A 21,030-nucleotide genomic window follows, 5' to 3' on the forward strand; every position below is an offset into this window, starting at 1 on the left:
GGAAAGATTAGAGAGAGAAAAAGAAAAGGCAGGGGGGGGTAATGGGAGGGAGGGAGTTAGTGGTTGAGCAGGCCGTTGTACCATGACCTTTGAACGATGCCTGTGCATGCCACCTTCAGTCCGAGGTTCAACTGCAGGAAGTGCTATAAAATGCGCCTGTTGAGACGGAGCAGTCATCCACTTAGCTATTACTATCTTGAAAAAGTGCAGAGTCAGGTAAAAACACCCTACACACCTTCTGGCAGCTCCAATAGGATACAGGTGGAAGCCCCTTCTAGTGGTGTCCCAGGACGGATCACAGACTGGAAGGCTCTGGTCCTGCACAGCCAGCCAATCCTTCAACTGCGTTACTGTCTTTCAGTGACCTCGTGTGTCGAACGTCTTTTTATAGCAACAAGGCAGCTATCCGTGTGAATGCGCTGGATCCCAGAAGCACAACAAACACATGACCCCAGCAGGAGCAGTGACCAGGGGGATTAGTAGAGTCCCACTGAGCTTTAATCTAAACACAATCTCTGCTGCATAACAGACGAGCCCTCCTCTGTCACGTCGATGGACGAGGAACGTTTGCAACTGGTGCTGTTGTGGGATGCTTTCTGCTGCGATGGCAGGGTTGGTGAGATACCAGATACTGGGTTTGGATGGTGAGGTACCACCAGGGTTGGAGAGGTACCAGGGTTGGTTAGAGGTACCAGGGTTGGTGAGGTACCAGGGTAGGTGAGGTACCAGGGTAGGTGAGGTACCAGGGTTGGAGAGGTACCAGGGTTGGAGAGGTACCAGGGTTGGTTAGAGGTACCAGGGTTGGTTAGAGGTACCAGGGTTGGTTAGAGGTACCAGGGTTGGAGAGGTACCAGGGTTGGAGAGGTACCAGGGTTGGAGAAGTACCAGGGTTGGTTAAAGACATGGAACCTATACCGACAGGCCTAATGGACTCGCTCACTTAGTCTTTAACAGCGTAGTAAGTAAAAAAACAAAAATAGTGGATAGTGACAAGATCTCTCTGGCTAAGTTATCACCACATGTTCCTAGTGACCTGCTGTGAAAGCCAGCGTCTGTGACTTTAATGGACAGTCATGAGCGTAGAATTACGAGCCGTCTGTAATCTAGAGCCATTTATCACTGAGAGGGTTAGGCAGGAGAGGAGGACAGACACACGTCTGGTAAATATAGCTTCCCGTTCATGAGAGGATGTGTAGTCATCTCTAATTTACCACAGAGCGGCAAGTTCGAACGACACAGCTTTCACTCCCACCCTGGTCGGTCTTTAATGTGCCGAGGAGGGAGGGAATAGTAGGGAGGGGAATAAGAGATAAGAAGAGAGGGAGAGAGTAAGAGGGGGGGAGACAGAGAGGGAGACAGTGAGAGAAAGAGAGCACCAAAGAGACAGATAGAGAAAGAAGGAGGAAATTACACAGGAAATGAAGTATGTCTCAGAGGATGAGAGAACAGGAAGCAGACCCAGCATTCCGGCCGCTGGTCTGCCATCTCTGCCCCGCTCATGTCCCTCCGAACGATGAGAACAACAGAAGAACACAGATACCGGCGTTCTTCATCTAAACATGCTGCGTGTCTATAAGAGTGAGTCGACAACAAGGGGTAAGGACCTCAAAGAGATCTGTGGGGAACGCCTGACCGGGTCAACAGTGAACCGCTCTACACCAGGACCTCACCACACTCTGTGGAAGGTGAAGGAGGTCAACTTGAGTGTCCAGACCGTCTGCAGGAGGGAATACAGAGACATACTTACTTTCCAATGTTCTCAGGAAGGGCTTGCAGAGAGATGTCGTTGATGGAAAGGCATGTGAGGTTCCGCAACTCTGGGAAGCTCTCCGGCAATCTGGGGAAACAGACTCAGGGCTCACACACTGGCACGGCCAGGGAACGGCTGTCGGCTGCCTGGAGCCAACTAAACCTACTGCATCACTCTCTCTTCACATGTTCTGCTCCCCAAACGGTTTCAGACTCACTTTCACCTAAGCCTACATTTGTGTTTGAAAGAGTGAGTGAGTGAGTGAGGGAGGAGACAGTGAGAGTGATATATATAGAGCACAAAAAAAGAGAGACAGTGATACAGACATAAATACAGAAAGAGGACACTTTTGGACCTATGTGTGTGTGTGTGCGTGTACAAACTGATTTGTCCCCCCCCCCATTTGCCCCCATTACAGTAGGCATGCTGCATCTAGGCTGAATTTAAAGCTGGACAGAAATATTCTGTCACACACGTGAGCCAGTCCTACGCAACACCATGTGGTGCTGTGTGTCACACACACCCAAATTCCCATGCAATTACAGAGATATGTTTTCATTGTTATGCAGCCAGAACAGCCTTGTAGATTGTGGTATATTGTTCTATAGTGTTATTATTAAAACACATTCCATTTATATTGGTATATCAGTCCACACCTTTGTGTGTGTGTGTGTGTGTGTGTGAGAGATGAGCTTCAAAACACCAAAGGACATAGGAATAATGAAACCAAACTCCCCAAAAAAGCTTGTTTTGAAAATAGTTCTCCATCCATCTCTCCTATTTGAGCGAGCAAGCAATAGCCCCTGTCCCCCTGTCATGTGACCGTACCTGGTGAGGGGGTTTCCGCTGAAGTCTGCCACCTGCAGGGCCTTGCAGTAGGAGATGGTGTCTGGGATCTCCATGATGTCTAAGAGAGACAGAAAACACATCAGGACTACACAAAGACTCAGCACGACCTGGGTAGGGCTCAGACACTACACCAGTGTTTCCCACACATAGACTAATTTGTGGCGGTGCGCCACAGAATCAACACCGGCCTCCACATATTGCGTTTCATGAAACATTTTTTTGTATCGCTATTTAAGTTAAAACACGCAGCGTATTCGTTCAGCTGCATTTCCTTTCCCCTGCCCTCCCTCCGTCTCTCTGTCACTCATGCGTCTTTCTCACATATGCACAGTCACAATGTTAGCACACGTTAGCAACAATGCATACATACGCCGTTCTAGTAAGACCGACAGCTATATCAGCGAGCTTTCAGCATTAGTGCCGTAGCTAAAAGTCGAGGAAAGTTGAGGCTACTTTTCGCTAGGTACCTTACTCGAAGGTCCCCCTTCTTTCTTTAGGTGAGAAGTCTCAGGAGCTAACCTAGCTACTTACCCGGTGTCCTGGAGCCGACCAGTTAAATAGTTGTTTAGCACTAGCGTGGCTACATGGATAATGCAGAAATGATATATTAGTTGTTGTTAATTTTGTGAAGGTGTGAATCATTTAGGATTAATATTTAATGTAACAAATTATTAACAAATTAACTGTGTAACGAATTATTAACGAAGGAATTATTACGACTCCCCCCCCCACCCCCCCCGGTCTGACAACCCCCACCCCCCTCCCCGCCACAACTAGATTTCTATTCTGTGGGAAACACTGTACACACAGACTCAACATGACCTGAGTAGGGCTCAGACACTACACACAGACTCAGCTCGACCTGGGCAGGGCTCAGACACTACACACAGACTCAACATGACCTGGGTAGGGCTCAGACACTACACACAGACTCAACATGACCTGAGTAGGGCTCAGACACTACACACAGACTCAACATGACCTGAGTAGGGCTCAGACACTACACACAGACTCAGCACGACCTGGGCAGGGCTCAGACACTACACACAGACTCAACATGACCTGGGTAGGGCTCAGACACTACACACAGACTCAACATGACCTGAGTAGGGCTCAGACACTACACACAGACTCAGCACGACCAGGGTACGGCTTAGACACTACACACAGACTCAATATGACCTGGAGAGGGCTCACACACTACACACAGATTCAGCATGACCTGGGTAAGGCTCACACACTACACACAGACTCAGCATGACCTGGGTAGGGCTCAGACACTACACACAGACTCAGCACGACCTGGAGAGGGCTCAGACACTACACACAGACTCAGCATGACCTGGGTAGGGCTCAGACACTACACACAGACTCAGCATGACCTGGGTAAGGCTCACACACTACACACAGACTCAACATGACCTGTGTAGGGCTCACACACTACACAAAGACTCAGCATGACCTGGGTAGGGCTCACACAATACACTACAGACTCAACATGACCTGGAGAGGTCTCACACACTACACAAAGACTCAGCATGACCTGGAGAGGGCTCACACACTACACACAGACTCAGCATGACCTGGAGAGGGCTCACACACTACACACAGACTCAGCATGACCTGGGTAGGGCTCACACACTACACACAGACTCAGCATGACCTGGGTAGGGCTCACACATTACACACAGACTCAGCATAACCTGGGTAGGGCTCACACACTACACACAGACTCAGCATGACCTGGGTAGGGCTCACACACTACACACAGACTCAGCATGACCTGGGTAGGGCTCACACACTACACACAGACTCGGCATGACCTGGAGAGGGCTCACACACTACACTACAGACTCAACATGACCTGGAGAGGGCTCGCACACTACACACAGACTCAGCATGACCTGGGTAGGGCTCACACACTACACACAGACGAGGCTTGCCGGACTCAACCATGAGACAGTACATGTCAATAGAGATTCTCAAAGGAAGACAGGTCCTAAACAGGCTGGCTGAAACTATCTAAACAGGAATGGCAGGCACATTTCTACCATTCCGCTGCCAGCCAGCGTACAACATTCTTCCAATACATTTTACAGACCCAGACGGTAAACACTTAACCTCAATAAAACATAACCCCTTTGTGTGCGTGGGTCTGTGTGTGTGTGCATGTGTGTGCGAAGGGGGGTCTGTGTGTGTGTTAGGGGTCTGTGGGTGTGTAAAGGGGGGTCTGTGTGTGTGTGTGTGAGAGTGTGTGAGAAAGAGGGTCTGTGTGTGCATGTGTGTGTGTGAAGGGGGGGACTGTGGGTGTGTGTGCGCATGTTTGTGTTATGGGGGTCAGTGTGTGTGAGTGTGTGTGTGTTATAGGGGGTGTCTGTGGGTGTGTGCGAGTGTGTGTGTGTTATAGGGGGTGTCTGTGGGTGTGTGCAGTTCTATAACAAGCAGGCTAGGTCGTGCAGGGCACTACCCTCAACAGTGGAGCCTCCCTGGCCAAGATGTGTGGGCTGAACTCTACCACTGTGGCTTGGGCAGGAGGCGGGGCGTGTGAGGCACGGCGTGTGAGGCAGGGCATGTGAGGCACGGCTTGTGAGGCACCGTGTGTGAGGCACCGTGTGTGAGGCACCGTGTGTGAGGCACTATGTGAGGCACCCTGTGTGAGGCACTGTGTGTGAGGCACTATGTGAGGCACCCTGTATGAGGCACGGCGTGTGAGGCACGGTGTGTGAGGCACTATGTGAGGCACCCTGTGTGAGGCACTGTGTGTGAGGCACCCTGTGTGAGGCACGGCGTGTGAGGCACTGTGTGAGGCACCTTGTGTGAGGCACTATGTGAGGCACCCTGTGTGAGGCACTGTGTGTGAGGCACTATGTGAGGCAACCTGTGTGAGGCACAGTGTGTGAGGCACGGTGTGTGAGGCACGGTGTGTGAGGCACTCTGTGTGAGGCACTCTGTGTGAGGCACTCTGTGTGAGGCACTGTGTGTGAGGCACCCTGTGTGAGGCACCCTGTGTGAGGCACCCTGTGTGAGGCACTGTGTGTGAGGCACCCTGTGTGAGGCACCCTGTGTGAGGCACTGTGTGAGGCACTGTGTGAGGCACTGTGTGTGAGGCACTATGTGAGGCACCCTGTGTGAGGCACTGTGTGTGTGGTACTATGTGAGGCACGGTGTGTGAGGCACTGTGTGTGAGGCACTATGTCAGGCACCCTGTGTGAGGCACTGTGTGTGAGGCACTATGTGAGGCACTGTGTGTGAGGCACTGTGTGTGAGGCACCATGTGAGGCACCCTGTGTGAGGCACCATGTGAGGCACCGTGCCAGCGCAGCAGATCCCCGCCCAGCGGAGCAGGACCAGGCCCTGAGTCGTGTCTCAACAGCCCAGGATCCTGTTGTCTCATGTCAGCCTAACGTGGACAGAGACACAACTGCCAACGCATTGTGTTGGGACTTTCAGTGGGTCTGAGTGAGTGTGAGTGTGTGTGTGTCCGACCCCCTTCTTCCTCTCTGTGAAGCACATTGTGTTGCCTCCTGGTATGAAAGTGCTATTTTTGTGAGTGAGTGAGAGTGAGAAAGTAAAACTTGTCTCACCATTGCGGGAAACATCCAGCTCGACGAGCTGCATGAAGTTGGCGATCTCTGGGGGAAGGCGCTGGATCTCGTTGTCACTCAGTCCCAGTTTTCTTAGCTTCACCAGCTGGAAGAAAGGCTGAAGAGAAACCCGGGTTTACACCCAGACAGGGACGTTACACACAGAGGAGGGCAACTTCTGAAGAAACATTGGAATTTGTCCTGATTCACACACAAAGTAAGAAGAACATTTGAAAGGTTAGCAGAGTTAGTGGTGGACCAGAGCAAAGTATAGTCATTGAGAGTGGTCAGTGGCATGGCAATGATTGGTCAGTCCCCGATCATCCTGACGTAATGAACTGTTCTCCAGCCTCTGCATGGCCTAATTGTCTTGGTGAGGCCTCGTCCTGGCAGTCCCAGGCTCACAGAAACCAGCTACCCCACCTCAGGAAGACTTTCAGATGGATACGGGGAGCCACAGGAAATGAGCAGAACAACCTTCGCATCAACCCTCCGGCCCGCTTGAACGCTCCTGTTCTAGCCTTGCCAAAACGTGAGCCAGGCGCTGCGCATCACCAACAGCCTCGAGACCTACACAGCGAGTGGTGATTTGGAAGCTAACAGAACACCAGCCAATTAAATGGAGAGCCAAGTCAGCATCGACAGCAACGGCAGGGGCCAAAGGTCGAGTCAGCTAGGGATCATGAAGGCTTGTGCAGCCCTCTGCATGATCCCTCTCTCTCTCTCTCTGCCTCAGCTATGTAGCCTAGCTTAGCCTACTTCTATGCTCAGCCCGGTATGTGCCAGTGCCCATTTAGCAAGAGCTGCTAGCATAACAGATCGATACAGTGATTTTCCCTATTGATGAAAGCGGACAGCAAGCCCCAACACATCAGCACCTATATCCGTCCCCGACAGCCAGGTCTCCCACACAGTAGATCAGAGGTGGACATGCTCTGGGCTCCAGGCTCTGCTAGCACTGTGCCCTGCATAACGTCTCAATACAGATTTGCCAATCATTAGGACACTGATCATTACGTAACATCTAGGGACGTAGGCATTCCAAGGCTAACCCAGCACCGATCACTAGTAGGTTAGGTTAATCCCCAACCCTTAGCGCTGAGCTAAAAGCTAGCCCTACAGCCTAGATGGGGGTTTCAAGTTCAAGGTTTATTTACCATTTGTAACAAGTTCCATTTGAATGATTTGGTCCAGCTCCTCCTGACAGTTTCCTAGCAGCCTATAAATCATCTAAACTTGTAATAAATCAATCCTAACCTATATGAGCTATTGCTACAAGATGTGTCTAGTATCCTGTTTAAAGGGTATGTGATTGGCAGTTCAGAAATGCTACGTTTCTGGTTCTGTTTCAACCCTGCTAGCCATGTCATTCTCATGCAAGATCACAACAAGATCACAATAAGATCACAACAAGTTTACTGGAAGCTGGAGAGGGGGACAGGCGCCTAGGGCACACCCCAACAAGAGTACCTGGATGGGGGGGGGGGGAGTATGCACGATACTAGCATGCATTAGGTTTCATGCTCGTCTTGGTCATTTGTTTGTGAACTTTGTCAGGTCTGAATGATTAGATTTCAGTTGCTGAATGCTACTGACCAAGGGCTATGTGTTCACCTATTCAGTCATACAGACGTACAAGATATAGTCATTGAGTCAAAAACCTTGACAGAAGCTCAGAAGAAAATGTGCCCTGCGGTCTCAACTCACTCTTAACCACTGTTTCAGACCAAAACCACTGTTTCAGACCAAAAACACGAATCACCCGCTTGGTTGACGTCCCGACACAGCAGGTTTTCAACCGACGATGACGAAACGCCTGCAGGCTAACAGCAAACTGGTTCCCCTCGCAGCCACCTCACCACACACCAGCACCCCTCCCCTGGCCTGGCCTGCATGCTGGCCCCAGGCTCCTCTCACACCGAGTTACAGGCTACAGTCTGCTGTCACCACTCCGCCTCGGTAAAGCCTAAGTCAATATTTGACATGGCCATTAGCTCCTCTGAGGTTTAGGCTTCTGTAAGCGACGCAGGCAGACCCTGCTCCTCGGGTCTGGACTAGGCTTGTGACACCGGCCTGGGCAGAGGTTGTGTCAGCCTTGCTCGTCAGGTTTTAAGAGAGGAAAGCGACAGCGGAAACTAAAGGCTTCAAGATTCGGCAGACTCGCCCAGCCGCTCCCAGCCTGGTCAGTGGTGCTTCCTGAGAGCATCTGTAAACCTGTAGGCTGATAGCTGCACAGCTTTCTGGGAGTTTCTCAAAGCAGCCCAGGTATCAGTGACACCGTCTGCTTCAGGAAAATCGACAAGAAATCTAAGTCAACCGACCAAGGAACAACAAGTGCTTGTTGTTTGCAAAGCCTGGCTTACTAGAGACAGGCCGGTGGGCCATCTTTTCAATGATCCAGCATGACTAGGCCAAGCCAAGGTGACAAATGCTCCAGGGACAACTTGTTCAAACAAACAGCTGCAGAAATTCATTAGGTTAAATACACAGACTCCTGGTGTACACCAAGTTTACGCATCTGAGAAACAGGGGGCATCTGGAGGTCACGTAAACCAACAAGGGAGAGCAGCCATGGAGAATGTCAAACATTCCAGGAGCCTTTGACATGGTCCCATCTCCAGTCTCTCTGCCTGCTTTGACTCAGGCAGGAGAAGGAAAAAAGAGGGAATGTTAGGCTAGCTAGGGTAAAGGTAGGCTGGGTAAAGCAAGGCTGGGTAAAGCTAGGCTGGGTAAAGCTAGGCTGGATAAAGCAAGGCTGGGTAAAGCTAGGCTGGTTAAAACTAGGCTGGGTAAAGCTAGGCTGGGTAAAGCTAGGCTGGGTAAAGCTAGGCTGGGTAAAGCTAGGCTGGTTAAAACTAGGCGGGTTAAAACTAGGCGGGGTAAAACTAGGCTGGGTAAAGCTAGGCTGGGTAAAACTAGGCTGGGTAAAGCTAGGCTGGGTAAAGCTAGGCTGGGTAAAACTAGGCTGGGTAAAGCTAGGCTGGGTAAAGCTAGGCTGGGTAAAGCTAGGCTGGGTAAAGCTAGGCTAGGGTAAAGGTATGCAGGCTACAGGTAGGCGGGGTACTCTAGTCGAGGGAACACTTTGATAAGGAGCTTGGGTAGCTTAGCTTTCCCTAGCCTATGAGGCTGACTGTATGCCTCATGAGGAACTCTACCATGACAACTTCTTTAAAAGTTGCAAACTGTGGAAGGGAAGAGAAGTGTGGACAATGCTGTTGTTAACAGACGATCATCTGATGGTTGCTACCACTATGTAAGAGGGGGGTCTAACACAGGGACAACAACCCAATCACCTTTCAGGGTAGGCTGCTTCCCTGTTCACCCACTTCCACTTAAACTACATGAAACTGGAAAACATGTTAGTCTTTAATTTAATTAGTTAATTATTATAAAGTAACACAACAAAAAGGAGCTCTAAACAAAACTTGCTTATTAGTGCCATAGCTGAATCTCATGGATAATGTGGGAGATGGTAAGAGCAAGATATGATTAATTGCTTTGATCGTAAAAGGGCCATCTCTAAATATTCAGATCAAACAAGTGTGTGAGCCTATTCTATCCTACTTCAGGTGAAAACTTGGGGAAATATGGTTGGGTGCAGAAATGAGCCCATTCCTATTCCTACAAGTTTTCAATAAAACTGAAAATGACAATTCTATACCGAGGTTCCTTTCTCCTCAAATGGGTTCAGACCAAATTGACCATTCTCGGCAGCGCCTTTCTTCCGTGTCATGTACTGATAACTGGTTAGGACAGAAACTCAAGAAAAGTATTTTCTAAATCAACCAGAACATGTGTATGTTTATATAATATACTTCGCTCAACCCAATGCTTAGAGGCAGTCATCTTTAGAATACAATTCACTGCCATTTAACGAAAGCCTAGTCAATTTAGTCTTGTGTTACATAACAAATGCGACTGCATGTGATAGGGCCACTACAAGCGTGAATCAACAGTAATCGAGAATACTGACTGTGTGACAGATACTGCTTTCACTCCGCTTGTTCAGATAGCATTAGCGACAAGGCAGGGAGCACCACAAACAGGAGTTGGTCTTGACGAGCTGAATCTCATCCTGCCACGCTTGAGATCCCCCCCTTCTCCTCGCTTCAACAACCACACGGAGCGGGGATGACTGTGCTGTGTCTGTGCATGCCATAGCAGGTCCTGTGTCTCTGAGCGCTGGGTGGTTTGACACCTGGGTTAGTACGGTCCAGGGGAACAGCGTGCTCAGTGACACTCCCTTCTCACACAACACCACTATACTGAAAAAGGGATGACCGAGAGGAATATAAAAGGTGTGTTTCCTGCTGATAAATAAGAACTTGGACAATGTTATCGTTTGTTTTGGCTGTGCACCCAGCAAGACATGTCAGGTTTTACCATTGGGCAACTTTATATTCAGAATTAAGATGCAGCCTATGGCTCTTCTGTTTTCTCTTAGAGATCTGAGAGTATTCCTTGTATTTCTCATTGTTTTGGGATCAAATCATCGTAAACTTCTTTCAATTTAGGGGTGAATCATTAAATTGCGCAAGGGAAGTTTGTTATCAGTTTATTAGGGGGTCAGATGATTTTGTGGTTAGGGAGTCTGGCTATTAATCAGAAGGTTGTTGGTTCGATTCCTGGCCCTGCAAAATGACGTTGTGTCCTTGGGCAAGGCACTTCACCCTACTTGCCTCGGGAAGACTGTCCCTGTAGGCCTACTTACTGTAAGTCGCTCTGGATAAGAGCGTCTGCTAAATGACTCAATGTAAATGTATCAATAATAGCTGATGTGACAGGAGTTAATAGCTGAAAAGCTGATTCCTAGGAGTGCGACCCAGTCAGGTAAACGCGGATCTGAAATGAATAAATGTAAATCTGCATACTCGATTCAACCTATGATTTCACATACTTAGGCTAATCACCAAAAACTGAACAGAAAACATCTCATATTGGAGTTATGACTCCTCGTTTGACAACGGGGCACTAAGACAAATTGGAGCCTCCGTTGAGACTTGAGTTATCAGCTGTCAGCCGGTGCACCGGCGGACATGAGGGAATGTTAAACGACGGCCCGTATTTACGCTCGTCTGAAAACGTGAATACCCACTTAGAAGCCTATAACTTAAAAGTAATTGTAATAAGTAATATAAAAAGCTGTGCCAAGCCCCAAGTCTAAACTTGGAAATCTTAGAACTACAACTTGCGTGCAGTGGACGGCGGATCAGCGAACTGTTCCCACGAGATGCAACATGTATACACCTTGAATATACCGACATTATATTTGATGGGGGTTTACAGCATGTGTCGTAACGATAAAATGTTAAGTTAATCATTGAACTTCTCGAATCGCTCCAGTTTACCTAATTGTGCTAGGTAGCCAAGCTAGCTAACCGTTCGTCGCTTACCTTGGGCAAATCACGGAGTTGGTTGGCGTCCAGTAAAAGCTCCTCCAAACTCCGTCCATAGCGATAAATCTCATCGGGGACGTAGAGAAGAGAACAGTGTCGTTTATCGACCATTTCTACATGACGGTTGCACCGCCAGAGTGGGATGCAATGAAACATCACGGGGTGATGCAAAATCTGCTATTAAAGTATCTCGTAAAGACGCCTATAAAACGTAAGACCGAGCGCAACAGTTTACTGCATGCACTATAGCAACTATTTGGCTTTCTCAATACAAGCTTCCTTTCCGAACGAATTGCGACAAGTTAACATCCAAACCACCTCCCCGTCCGTAAATAAATAGCGTTGAGCATTAGCATGGAATAATCGTCTGTCAGTCTCAGTTTGTGACTTTGTTGTTAGGTTTTTCAGATTTTGCGGTAGTCTCTTTGATCAGGTTACCACTGGAATGTTGAGCAGTTCTCACAATCGTGTGTCGAAAAAAAGTCCCATTTCTGATTCCGGTGGTTTTCAATTCGTTTATTGTTATCCTGGTCCTAGAGTTAATTTCCTCCCGTCCAGTTTCTGACCCGGAACATTCAACTCCCTCATTCCAATCCGACGTCACCATTCCTGACTGCTCCTCCCTTTCATTGTGTTCCACTGTAAGCGACACATCGCTCCCCCACTGTTCGTTCAAACTGTTGCACTCTGTGGGTTATTTTCGTATACATTTGAGCTATTTAATACCAATGTATTAGGCCTATGGCCAGATCTATATAAAAATACGACACAATAAAATGTAATACAATTAAAAAGTTTAGAATTAAACAGGCTACTGGAACAAGAATGATTGCTTTGAACCACAATCTACCATAATCTAGCCTACTTTTCTATCACAAGTGATAGAAAGTGCTTAAGCGTTCCTAATTAGCCTACCTACATATTTGTTTCTATTGGCACTGGTAAGGGAAATATATTAATCATAAATGATACAGCATGATCTTTATCATGTTTTGCATTGCCTACTTTACTAGACCATATAACAATTGGCTGTGAATGGCTGTCTAACCTCTTTGTTTTAGTTTTTCGATATGATCAAAGATTGTGTATGGGGGTAGCTAGCTCTAGCCTATATATTTGATATGGGACCATCTGTCGAACATCATCAACTCCACATCACACCAATAGGTGGTGATAGTTCTCCATTTATCCATGAGAACCCAAAGCTGCAAGAAGACAAGGGAAATAAACCTCAAATATCAGACACGCGTTGTAGGCTACATTAACTTGACAATGTGTAGCCTATAGTTAACCTACAGGTTAACGTAAAGGTCGATTTGTGTTTGACTTGATGTGTCGTTGTTTGAAAATAACCATGCCTTCACTGAACGAATAGTGTTCGTCAAACAGCGCCTCACACGGGCCGTCGATGTTTAAATTCGGGCTTGTAATGGTCCGCCATAAAAATGGACCAGCCTTTTCAGACTCAAAGCAGGCAAAGTTTACGTTACGTGAGAAGTGTAATAGCAAACAGCTAAACAAAAGTTTTAATACTTAGTAAGTAACTAGTTTGAAATTGTTCATAATTCTTCTCCTTCATCCTCCTTCCACGCGCCGCTTATCCTAGTCGGCAGGAAAGGTGACAGTGCTTAAACCACTCGACCGTGCTCTGTGACCGTCAGCCTTCAGGCACTTACAATACCACATTTGTAAACCAACTGTAGCCTACCAGTCATTGTAGAACTTTCTATTGAAACAAGTACATCAGCAGTAAATAGATTCAATTATTGATTAAAATGTAGGCTACGTAAATAATTAGCCGTTTTGTTCATGTTGTCTTGTCGGTAGGGTAGTAGGCTACTCATTTCCCATCTTTCGAAAAAAAAATCTTAATATAAAAAATAAAAATGGCGATAATTAAATTATTAAACTAGCCTAGTTCCATCAGATTGTTTTTTTTTGTTTGGGATGATATTCCACCCCTCCTTCACTATTTAGCTGGAAGGTGGAAGATTGGAATGCAGATTTAGACTCCTGTAATACCTTGAGATGCTACAAAGCTTTCCCTTCCTAAGAAAGACATCCCTTCCTACCTTGGCAGAACCTTCCTTATAAACGGAAGTACAGACACCAATGTTTTGTGCTGGCAGTGGAGGGCGGGGCTTAGAGCACACCTGAGTTCCTTGGAAACTCCTCCACACTAAGAAGTTAGAAGGGTTCTTTTCAGAGCAGCGCTGGTTTGGAAGCACTGAGAGTCAAACTGTTCAAGGGGATACATGGATTAAAATATTGTGCAGTAACCTGGAGCCAGAGGCCTACCTGGACTGAAGCAGCCTTAAGGACATTGAAGTGGCTGACAGGTGTGAGGTCTGGACAGGTGTGGTTAGTGGACAGGTGTGGGTAGTGGACAGGTGTGATAAGTAGACAGGTGTGGTTAGTGGACAGGTGCGGTTAGTGGACAGGTGTGATAAGTAGACAGGTGTGGTTAGTGGACAGGTGCGGTTAGTGGACAGGTGTGATAAGCAGACAGGTGTGGTTAGTGGACAGGTGAGCTGTCTGGACAGGTGAGCTGTCTGGACAGGTAAGAGGCTGAAGAACAGCATGCGTCCCCCTGCCTCTGTTCAAGGCAGGCTGCGTCTGCGACCGTGGCTGGAACAGCAGATCCAATCTGGGAGATACCCAGGGGTGTCCTGGCTAGACCAGGTAGGAAGCACAACCCCTTCACTTACTATTATTGTTCACTGTGTCTGGTAGCTGACATGTGGTTACTTTGCTCTGTGCCTGGTAAAAACAGACCGTTCCTTGACTTTGACCACCAAAATACTGCATATGCATTATTTGTATGTCGCTTTGGATAAAAGTGCCTGCTAAATAACGAAAACATATGAATATTACAGAATGACAATGACAAAGATTCAGTGTTTCCGCTATGTTGATGTTGGCGTGGCGGTATCAGAAATAGGACTGTACAAAAGGCCGTCTATCAGCTGTGATTGTTAGTAGGAATAGCAGAATAGCACGGACACACGCTTCACATCACGAGCGGGCACGCGCCCCACTGTGCGTCCTTTAGAACTGTAAGTCGTATAACTTATGCTGTCGGTTCATTTAAGCCTGTTATTGTATTAGTCTATAGTTCTTGCAAATTTAAATTAAGTTAACTGGTGATTTTCGTTGTTTGTATTCTCCACCTGCTTGCTAAATTGCACGGGGCTGTTGATTTGATAGCAATTGCTGAACTTGCTCACGTTTGTATTTTACATTTACAATTAGTCATTTAGCAGACGCTCTTATCCAGAGCGACTTACAGTGAGTACAGGGACATTGTCCCTGAGGCAAGTAGGGTGAAGTGCCTTGCCCAAGGACACAACGTAATTTGGCACGGTCGGGAATCGAACCAACAATCTTCTGATTAATAGCCCGACTCCCTAATCGATCAGCAACCTGACCCCCATTTTAGATGCATTATTATGCTGAAGTAGTTACACTGCATTAAGATAATGTAATTTATAGTGGGTTTATTGTTATTATTATTATTACAAGCAGGCTTTTTAGATCCAGACAAAAAGTTCCATACATGATTAGATATATTGTGTGAAAACGACACAGTAAACATCACAACCGTTAGTATTTGTTTCCAAACAGGAAGTTAAATTTGTGTTAATTTGAGACATGTCTGTGCATGTGGAACATCGAAGCGCAATACTTTTCTTGTCCTATTTCATCTCGTCAATTGTCTCTTGGTTCTCAGTCAGCAGGGGTGTTCCAGATTCCATGGAAGCATGCAGCTCGTCACGGCTGGAGCATTGACAGGGACGCCTCTCTGTTCAGGAGCTGGGCTATGTACACAGGTAGCAGACCAGGCAGATTCTCTCACACACACACACACACACACACACACACACACACAAGCCCTAACTGTATCGTTTCCGCGCTACTCTATCTTTCTCTACTCTGTTTCTCCCTCAGTCTCTCTCTCTCTCTCTCTACTTTCCTCTAACTTTCCCTCTCTCTCTCTCCCTCTATTTTTCTCTCATCCTTTATTTCCCTCTCCCTCTTTCATGACCTGCTGAATGTCCTACAGTTCGTTGCCTCTCTACGACATTTATCATTTTCCTGAAGCTTGCTGCTGTGGCAGGATGTGTATCAGTTTACCCTAAGGACAGGTCGTGGCACCTGATATCATTACTGAAGCCATACCAAAGGTCACATTCAGGAACAGATACCCATAGCATCACACTGTAATTCATCTCCTGTCTGGGGGCTGTAGTTATCTAAACATCACAGTACACAAGCAACAGCACCAGCTGAACTAACGGCTAAAGTGTTAACTCCCCTTTCACACTTGTAATCGGACAGTACTGGTGAACCTGTGGTATTTGTGATTGGCTAGTAGTTAACCTGTAATGGCAGTGATTGGCTGTTCTTTATGCAGTGATCAATGGAATTGGCTACATTGGCAATAATTAATCACATATCCAGATCATTTTTGCAGAGGGGATAAAAAATCTAATTCTGGTAATGCCTAGGGCAGGGGTCGGCAACAGGCGGCCCGCGGGCCAATTGTGGCCCGCCAGCGATTTTATTTGGCCCGTCAAAATATTTCCAATTATATATTTTTTATAACGTTTTTTTCCCCGTCGACTTTTATTTTGAAACCGGAAACTGGGTATGGTGTCATTAGATGTTGTCGACTTCATGCAGCGCCGGCGTCGCCTGCAGCCCGGTTGACTTGAAGTAACCAATGGCATTCTCAGCTTCAAGGCAGCCGGCTGTCGGCGCTGCCGTCGCTGCATGAAGTCGAATACACTTATTGACTTTTCTGAAGTATTTTTTCGCCATGTCATCGCTACCATATGATCGCTACACCTCACGGCTGACAGATCGCCTGAGGTGAAAGCACAGTTATGGTTAGTAATCATGGGCAGCGCTCTCTATGGCAGCGCTAGGAAGGGGCTAGCAGGTGCTTCAGCACCCCCAAGAAAGACCAAAGCACCCCGATAGCACCCCCCACGACATTGCTTATTAATTTATAGTTTCAGGCCCGGAATGGCCATCGGGAGAATAGGGAGAATTCACGGTGGGCCGCTTTGCCCGCTTATAAATTGGGCCAGAAGATCGCCTGCTTTCTCTTTGTTTTTTTCACACACCGAATAACAGGATATGCCTTAAGTTTGTTAAGTTACTGTGTGACTGAAAAGTAAGCTAATAGGCTACATTATGTTTTAATCTAATTAAGCGCATGATCAGACCGTGCATTAAAAAGTGCAGTTCAGTTGTCGCGCATGTTTCTCAAACACAAACCATAATTTATTGTTGTGGAGGGAGTTAGCTAGATTAAGCTGAAGCGAAAAAAATAAAATGGAAGGGATAAGATCCCAGGAGGAACTGAAAAAGCCAGGTAAAAAATTAAATTTTTGCTCGCATTAATGTGAAGTTCCGATTTCACCTCACATTAAAACCTTGACTAGGTCCTAGTAATCCTATTCTCACTTGATGACAGTATTTATGTGCACCAACGATGACGACCCACCACGTTGGGATGACAGTGACGACCATGTTGATACAGTTCGTTAACAGACCACCAATGGGCTCATGCACATGGTTTATTATCGTTAGCTATTTGTAGTAGACATACCCATTCTCCATATAGGCCTAGTTGTTGCGAGTGCACGTATCGCAAGGGCACCTTTCGCAGCGTCTAAATAGGCAGTAACCCAGACTCTGGCCCGCCGTCTAGTGGCGAGGAAAAATACTGGCCCGTGGCCCAAGTTACTTGCCGACCCCTGGCCTAGGGTATGAGACTGGGCCACTGTTTCAGCTGCTGTACTGTGGTGTCTAAGCTGCGGTGGCTGTAAGATTCTTTGCCAGCATTCACATTCTCCTCTCACACACCTCATGATTTAGTGTTCTGAAGAACCCGCACAGCCGCAAGAGCAGGCACACAGGTCTGGTCGGATCTGTAGGTCTTGGCAGGTGACCAGGAGTGTGTGTGATTGGGTAGTCTGTATATGTATGTGTGTGGGTGTTTGTGTGCATGCATGCTTGTACATGAGTGTATGTGTGTTCGTACGTGTCTTAGCAGGCAGGCTGGCGCATAGATAGATCTTAATGGATGTGCTCTGCTGTGCGTGTATGTGTGTGTCTATGTGTGTGTGTGCATGTCTGTGTGTGTGTGCAGGCAAGTATATACCGGGCAGGGACAAGCCAGACCCCAAGACCTGGAAGGCAAACTTCCGCTGTGCCCTGAACTCCCTGCCGGACGTGAGGGAACTCCGCGAGCAGAGCCTGAAGAAGGGCAGTCTGGCCTCCAGGGTGTACGCGCTGCTTCCCCCCAGGGCCACGGGCCGGCGGAGGAGAGGTCAGCGGAAGGGATTCGAGGATCTAAGGGGCAGGGCTTAGGAGTCAGGGGTTAAGGGCTCACCAAGAAGGGAGGGGCTGTGGGTGCAGGGTGCCACACGCTGGTTTCCATGGTGGATTTTTCTCTGTAGATCTTCATGCCTAACCCTAACCCTTGCCCTGCCCTTGTTTGTCTCTCTGCTGGTCTCTTTGATTATCTCTATCTGTATCCTGTATGTTCACCTCGATGTGTCTTCCACAGGTCTCTCTTCTGGTCTCTCTCTGGGTGCCCAGGGATGGGAGGCAGCTGTGAAACTCAGGCCAGACCCCCAAAGCAGCTCCTGTGTTCCCCTGGACAGGTTCCCAGGTCAGCCACCAAGCCTCTCTCCTGTCCACAGCTGTGTGCTGACAGCCGTGTAAAAACAGCTAGGATGTTTCTGGCCTTCTGCAACTCCCTCCACGCTCTCTCCCCAGACGTGTTCTGCAGCTCCAGAGGGCTGCAGGAGGACGGCAGCTCGGGGTCCTTCCAGGCCAGGGCCAGGGAGAGTCTTCCCCCCTACTGCACCATCAAGCAGGAAGAAGCCACCACGGCGGAGCAGATCTCCTACTGCTCCTCCTCCTCCTCAGCCACAGCCGAGCAGATCACCTCCTCCTTTCATCTCCTCCCACAGGCCTCTTCCTGCACCCCTCACACACAACGTGAGAACTGCTTTTTGTGGTACAGACGGATACACGCCTTCTCCAACAACCCTAGAGTGTTTGGTAACGGCCCTGTGTGATGTGTGCAGGTATCTGGGACAGCCCCTCAGTCGACCAGGAACAGACAGAAGCTGTGTTTAAGGTAGTAGCATCGCTGAGGTCATATACCGGAGACTGTTTACATCCATCCTAACTCTAACCACTGATGTCATATACTGGAGACTGTTTACATCCATCCTAACCCTAACCACTGATGTCATATACTGGAAACTGTTTACATCCATCCTAACTCTAACCACTGATGTCATATACTGGAGACTGTTTACATCCATCCTAACCCTAACCACTGATGTCATATACTGGAGACTGTTTACATCCATCCTAACCCTAACCACTGATGTCATATACTGGAGACTGTTTACATCCATCCTAACTCTAACCACTGATGTCATATACTGGAGACTGTTTACATCCATCCTAACCCTAACCACTGATGTCATATACTGGAGACTGTTTACATCCATCCTAACCCTAACCACTGATGTCATATACTGGAGACTGTTTACATCCATCCTAACCCTAACCACTGATGTCATATACTGGAGACTGTTTACATCCATCCTAACCCTAACCACTGATGTCATATACCGGAGACTGTTTACATCCATCCTAACCCTAACCACTGATGTCATATACTGGAGACTGTTTACATCCATCCTAACCCTAACCAATGATGTCATATACTGGAGACTGTTTACATCCATCCTAACCCTAACCACTGATGTCATATATTGGAGACTTTTTATGGTTTACTTGGGAACATCAACTCAACACACTCCCTACTCTAGTTTATTCAAGACTTCCACCTTGCTAGCAGACATCTTTGTGTGCCTGTGTGTGACAAATAGAGAAAAGAGTATAAATATATTTATATTGTGTGTGTGTGTGGTGCAGATTGTGGACCAGTTGAGCAGCTCAGACTGGGGCCAGTCAGGAGAGCCCAGATGCTGGAGACCTCCTGGTTCCTTCTGGGAAGACTGTTTCTGTAAGTGCTTCTTTAACATAGCTCACCCTAGCGAGATAGACCAGTCCTGGACCAGTCCTAGGGCTGAACTACCATAGCTCAGCCTAGCGAGATAGAGCAGTCGTAGGGCTGAAGCTTGTTTCCCTGACACAGGTTAAGACAGGTCCCTGTCTCTCCAGACGTGGACAGATAGCCTCATTATGACGACAGATCAGCTGTGCCCACTCTCCAGCCTAGCTGTCCGGTTGTTCATGCCAGATTGCTTGTTTCTTTTGACTGTGAGGGAGCCACCTTCTGTGACAAGTGTCCTCTGCTGTTCCTCCAGCTGGTGACCTGGACCCCCTGACATCAGACCCCGGGGCCCTGCAGGCGGACAGCTACTGGCCCTGCGCATCGCTCAGAGCCCCTGTGGAGGCATGCACACCGGGCCTGTCTCAGTAGCCCAGCCCTGCCTCCTCCCCTGGTTCTGCTCCCCTGCTGGAAGAGGACATGGTCCAGTGCCCGCTATGGGAGGGGAGGACAGCAGGTGACAGTATTGAGACGCACCCGTAGTCCCCTCAGACTGGCAGAAGGGAGATGCTACGTGTGTTCCAATTCTAGAACAGGGTTTTAGAACAGTAACAACAATGTATTTAGCTGACGCTTTTATCCAAAGCAATTTGAACTTCGACCTCTTGATCTGCAAGCACATGCTTTACTGATAAGCTCTACCCATCCTCGTATACCCAGCCCAACAGAGTTTTCCTAAGCAGATATTAGATTCAACTTTGTAATTAAACAGCACAAGTCCAGTACAACAAAATGCATTTAGCAAGGGCAGTGTTTCAATGTTGAGAGTGCTTAAGGACAATGTCTTCAAGTGCAATGGCATGTATAAGGAGATGTGAAATCATGTAATCTGGTAAATATAGGTTTTTCACTCAACTTGAAATAAGTGTTTCTCCTTCTGTCACATATACAGACAGATAAACAGGCCTGTAAGTGTCAATCACCTAAACATGTTCTTTGTGTGTATTTCAACTATAAATATATTTGTATTTTGAATTAAACATGATACTTTCATAGTCTTTTCAGCATATTTTTGTATGGAAACTTGTGATGCAGAACACTGAACCAGGAAGTGAGACATCTCTAATGTTAAAGATCCTGTCAATATCCTGATCCTGTGGAATTGAAAATTAGTTAAGTTCATCACACCACAGAAGAATGTGTTAACTACCCATCCAAATTCGAATTAAAAAACACAGACAAGTATGTTAAATTAAGCTTTTAAATTGTGAGAAAACCAGCAGTCTTCTCTGTTTGAGACTGGGGGGGCGTGTCACCTGAAGGAGCTGAAGCTCCACCCCCTCAAATTTAGCAACAACAGCAACACTAGCTAAATCAATTGCAGATATCAGAACAGACCAT

The 21,030-nt window shown here is 47.5% G+C and overlaps 2 protein-coding genes across 6 annotated transcripts in view; one reads left to right on the forward strand and one right to left on the reverse strand.

The window, feature by feature from the left end:
- The window catches only part of lrrc1 (leucine rich repeat containing 1), a 28,193-nt gene extending 15,999 nt beyond the window's left edge, over positions 1–12,194 (reverse strand). Inside the window, exons 1-4 of the mRNA XM_047029163.1 lie at positions 11,577–12,194; positions 6,184–6,301; positions 2,579–2,657; positions 1,748–1,837 (exon numbers count right to left, since the gene is read on the reverse strand). Coding sequence (XP_046885119.1) covers positions 1,748–1,837; positions 2,579–2,657; positions 6,184–6,301; positions 11,577–11,735 — 446 coding nt within the window. The 5' untranslated portion in view covers positions 11,736–12,194. The remainder of the gene's footprint in view (positions 1–1,747; positions 1,838–2,578; positions 2,658–6,183; positions 6,302–11,576) is intronic.
- A 1,548-nt stretch (positions 12,195–13,742) lies between these two features.
- Positions 13,743–20,946, forward strand: LOC124473454 (interferon regulatory factor 1-like). 5 transcript variants are annotated; one of them, XM_047028870.1, is made up of 9 exons: positions 13,743–14,020; positions 14,072–14,261; positions 15,310–15,409; positions 17,740–17,919; positions 18,160–18,264; positions 18,372–18,596; positions 18,686–18,738; positions 19,551–19,641; positions 19,946–20,942. In XM_047028870.1, exons 2-9 carry the CDS (start codon positions 14,160–14,162, stop codon positions 20,059–20,061), a joined length of 972 nt encoding a protein of 323 aa, XP_046884826.1. In that variant the 5' UTR covers positions 13,743–14,020; positions 14,072–14,159; the 3' UTR covers positions 20,062–20,942. The 5 variants fall into 5 exon arrangements, with proteins under 5 accessions (XP_046884826.1, XP_046884825.1, XP_046884823.1 ...); XM_047028869.1 differs by having other exon boundaries at positions 13,743–13,969; positions 14,021–14,261; XM_047028867.1 differs by having other exon boundaries at positions 13,743–14,261.
- The last annotated feature ends 84 nt before the right edge of the window (positions 20,947–21,030 follow it).

This window comes from Hypomesus transpacificus, chromosome 11 (genome assembly GCF_021917145.1).
Source record: "Hypomesus transpacificus isolate Combined female chromosome 11, fHypTra1, whole genome shotgun sequence".
Lineage (NCBI taxonomy): Eukaryota > Metazoa > Chordata > Actinopteri > Osmeriformes > Osmeridae > Hypomesus > Hypomesus transpacificus.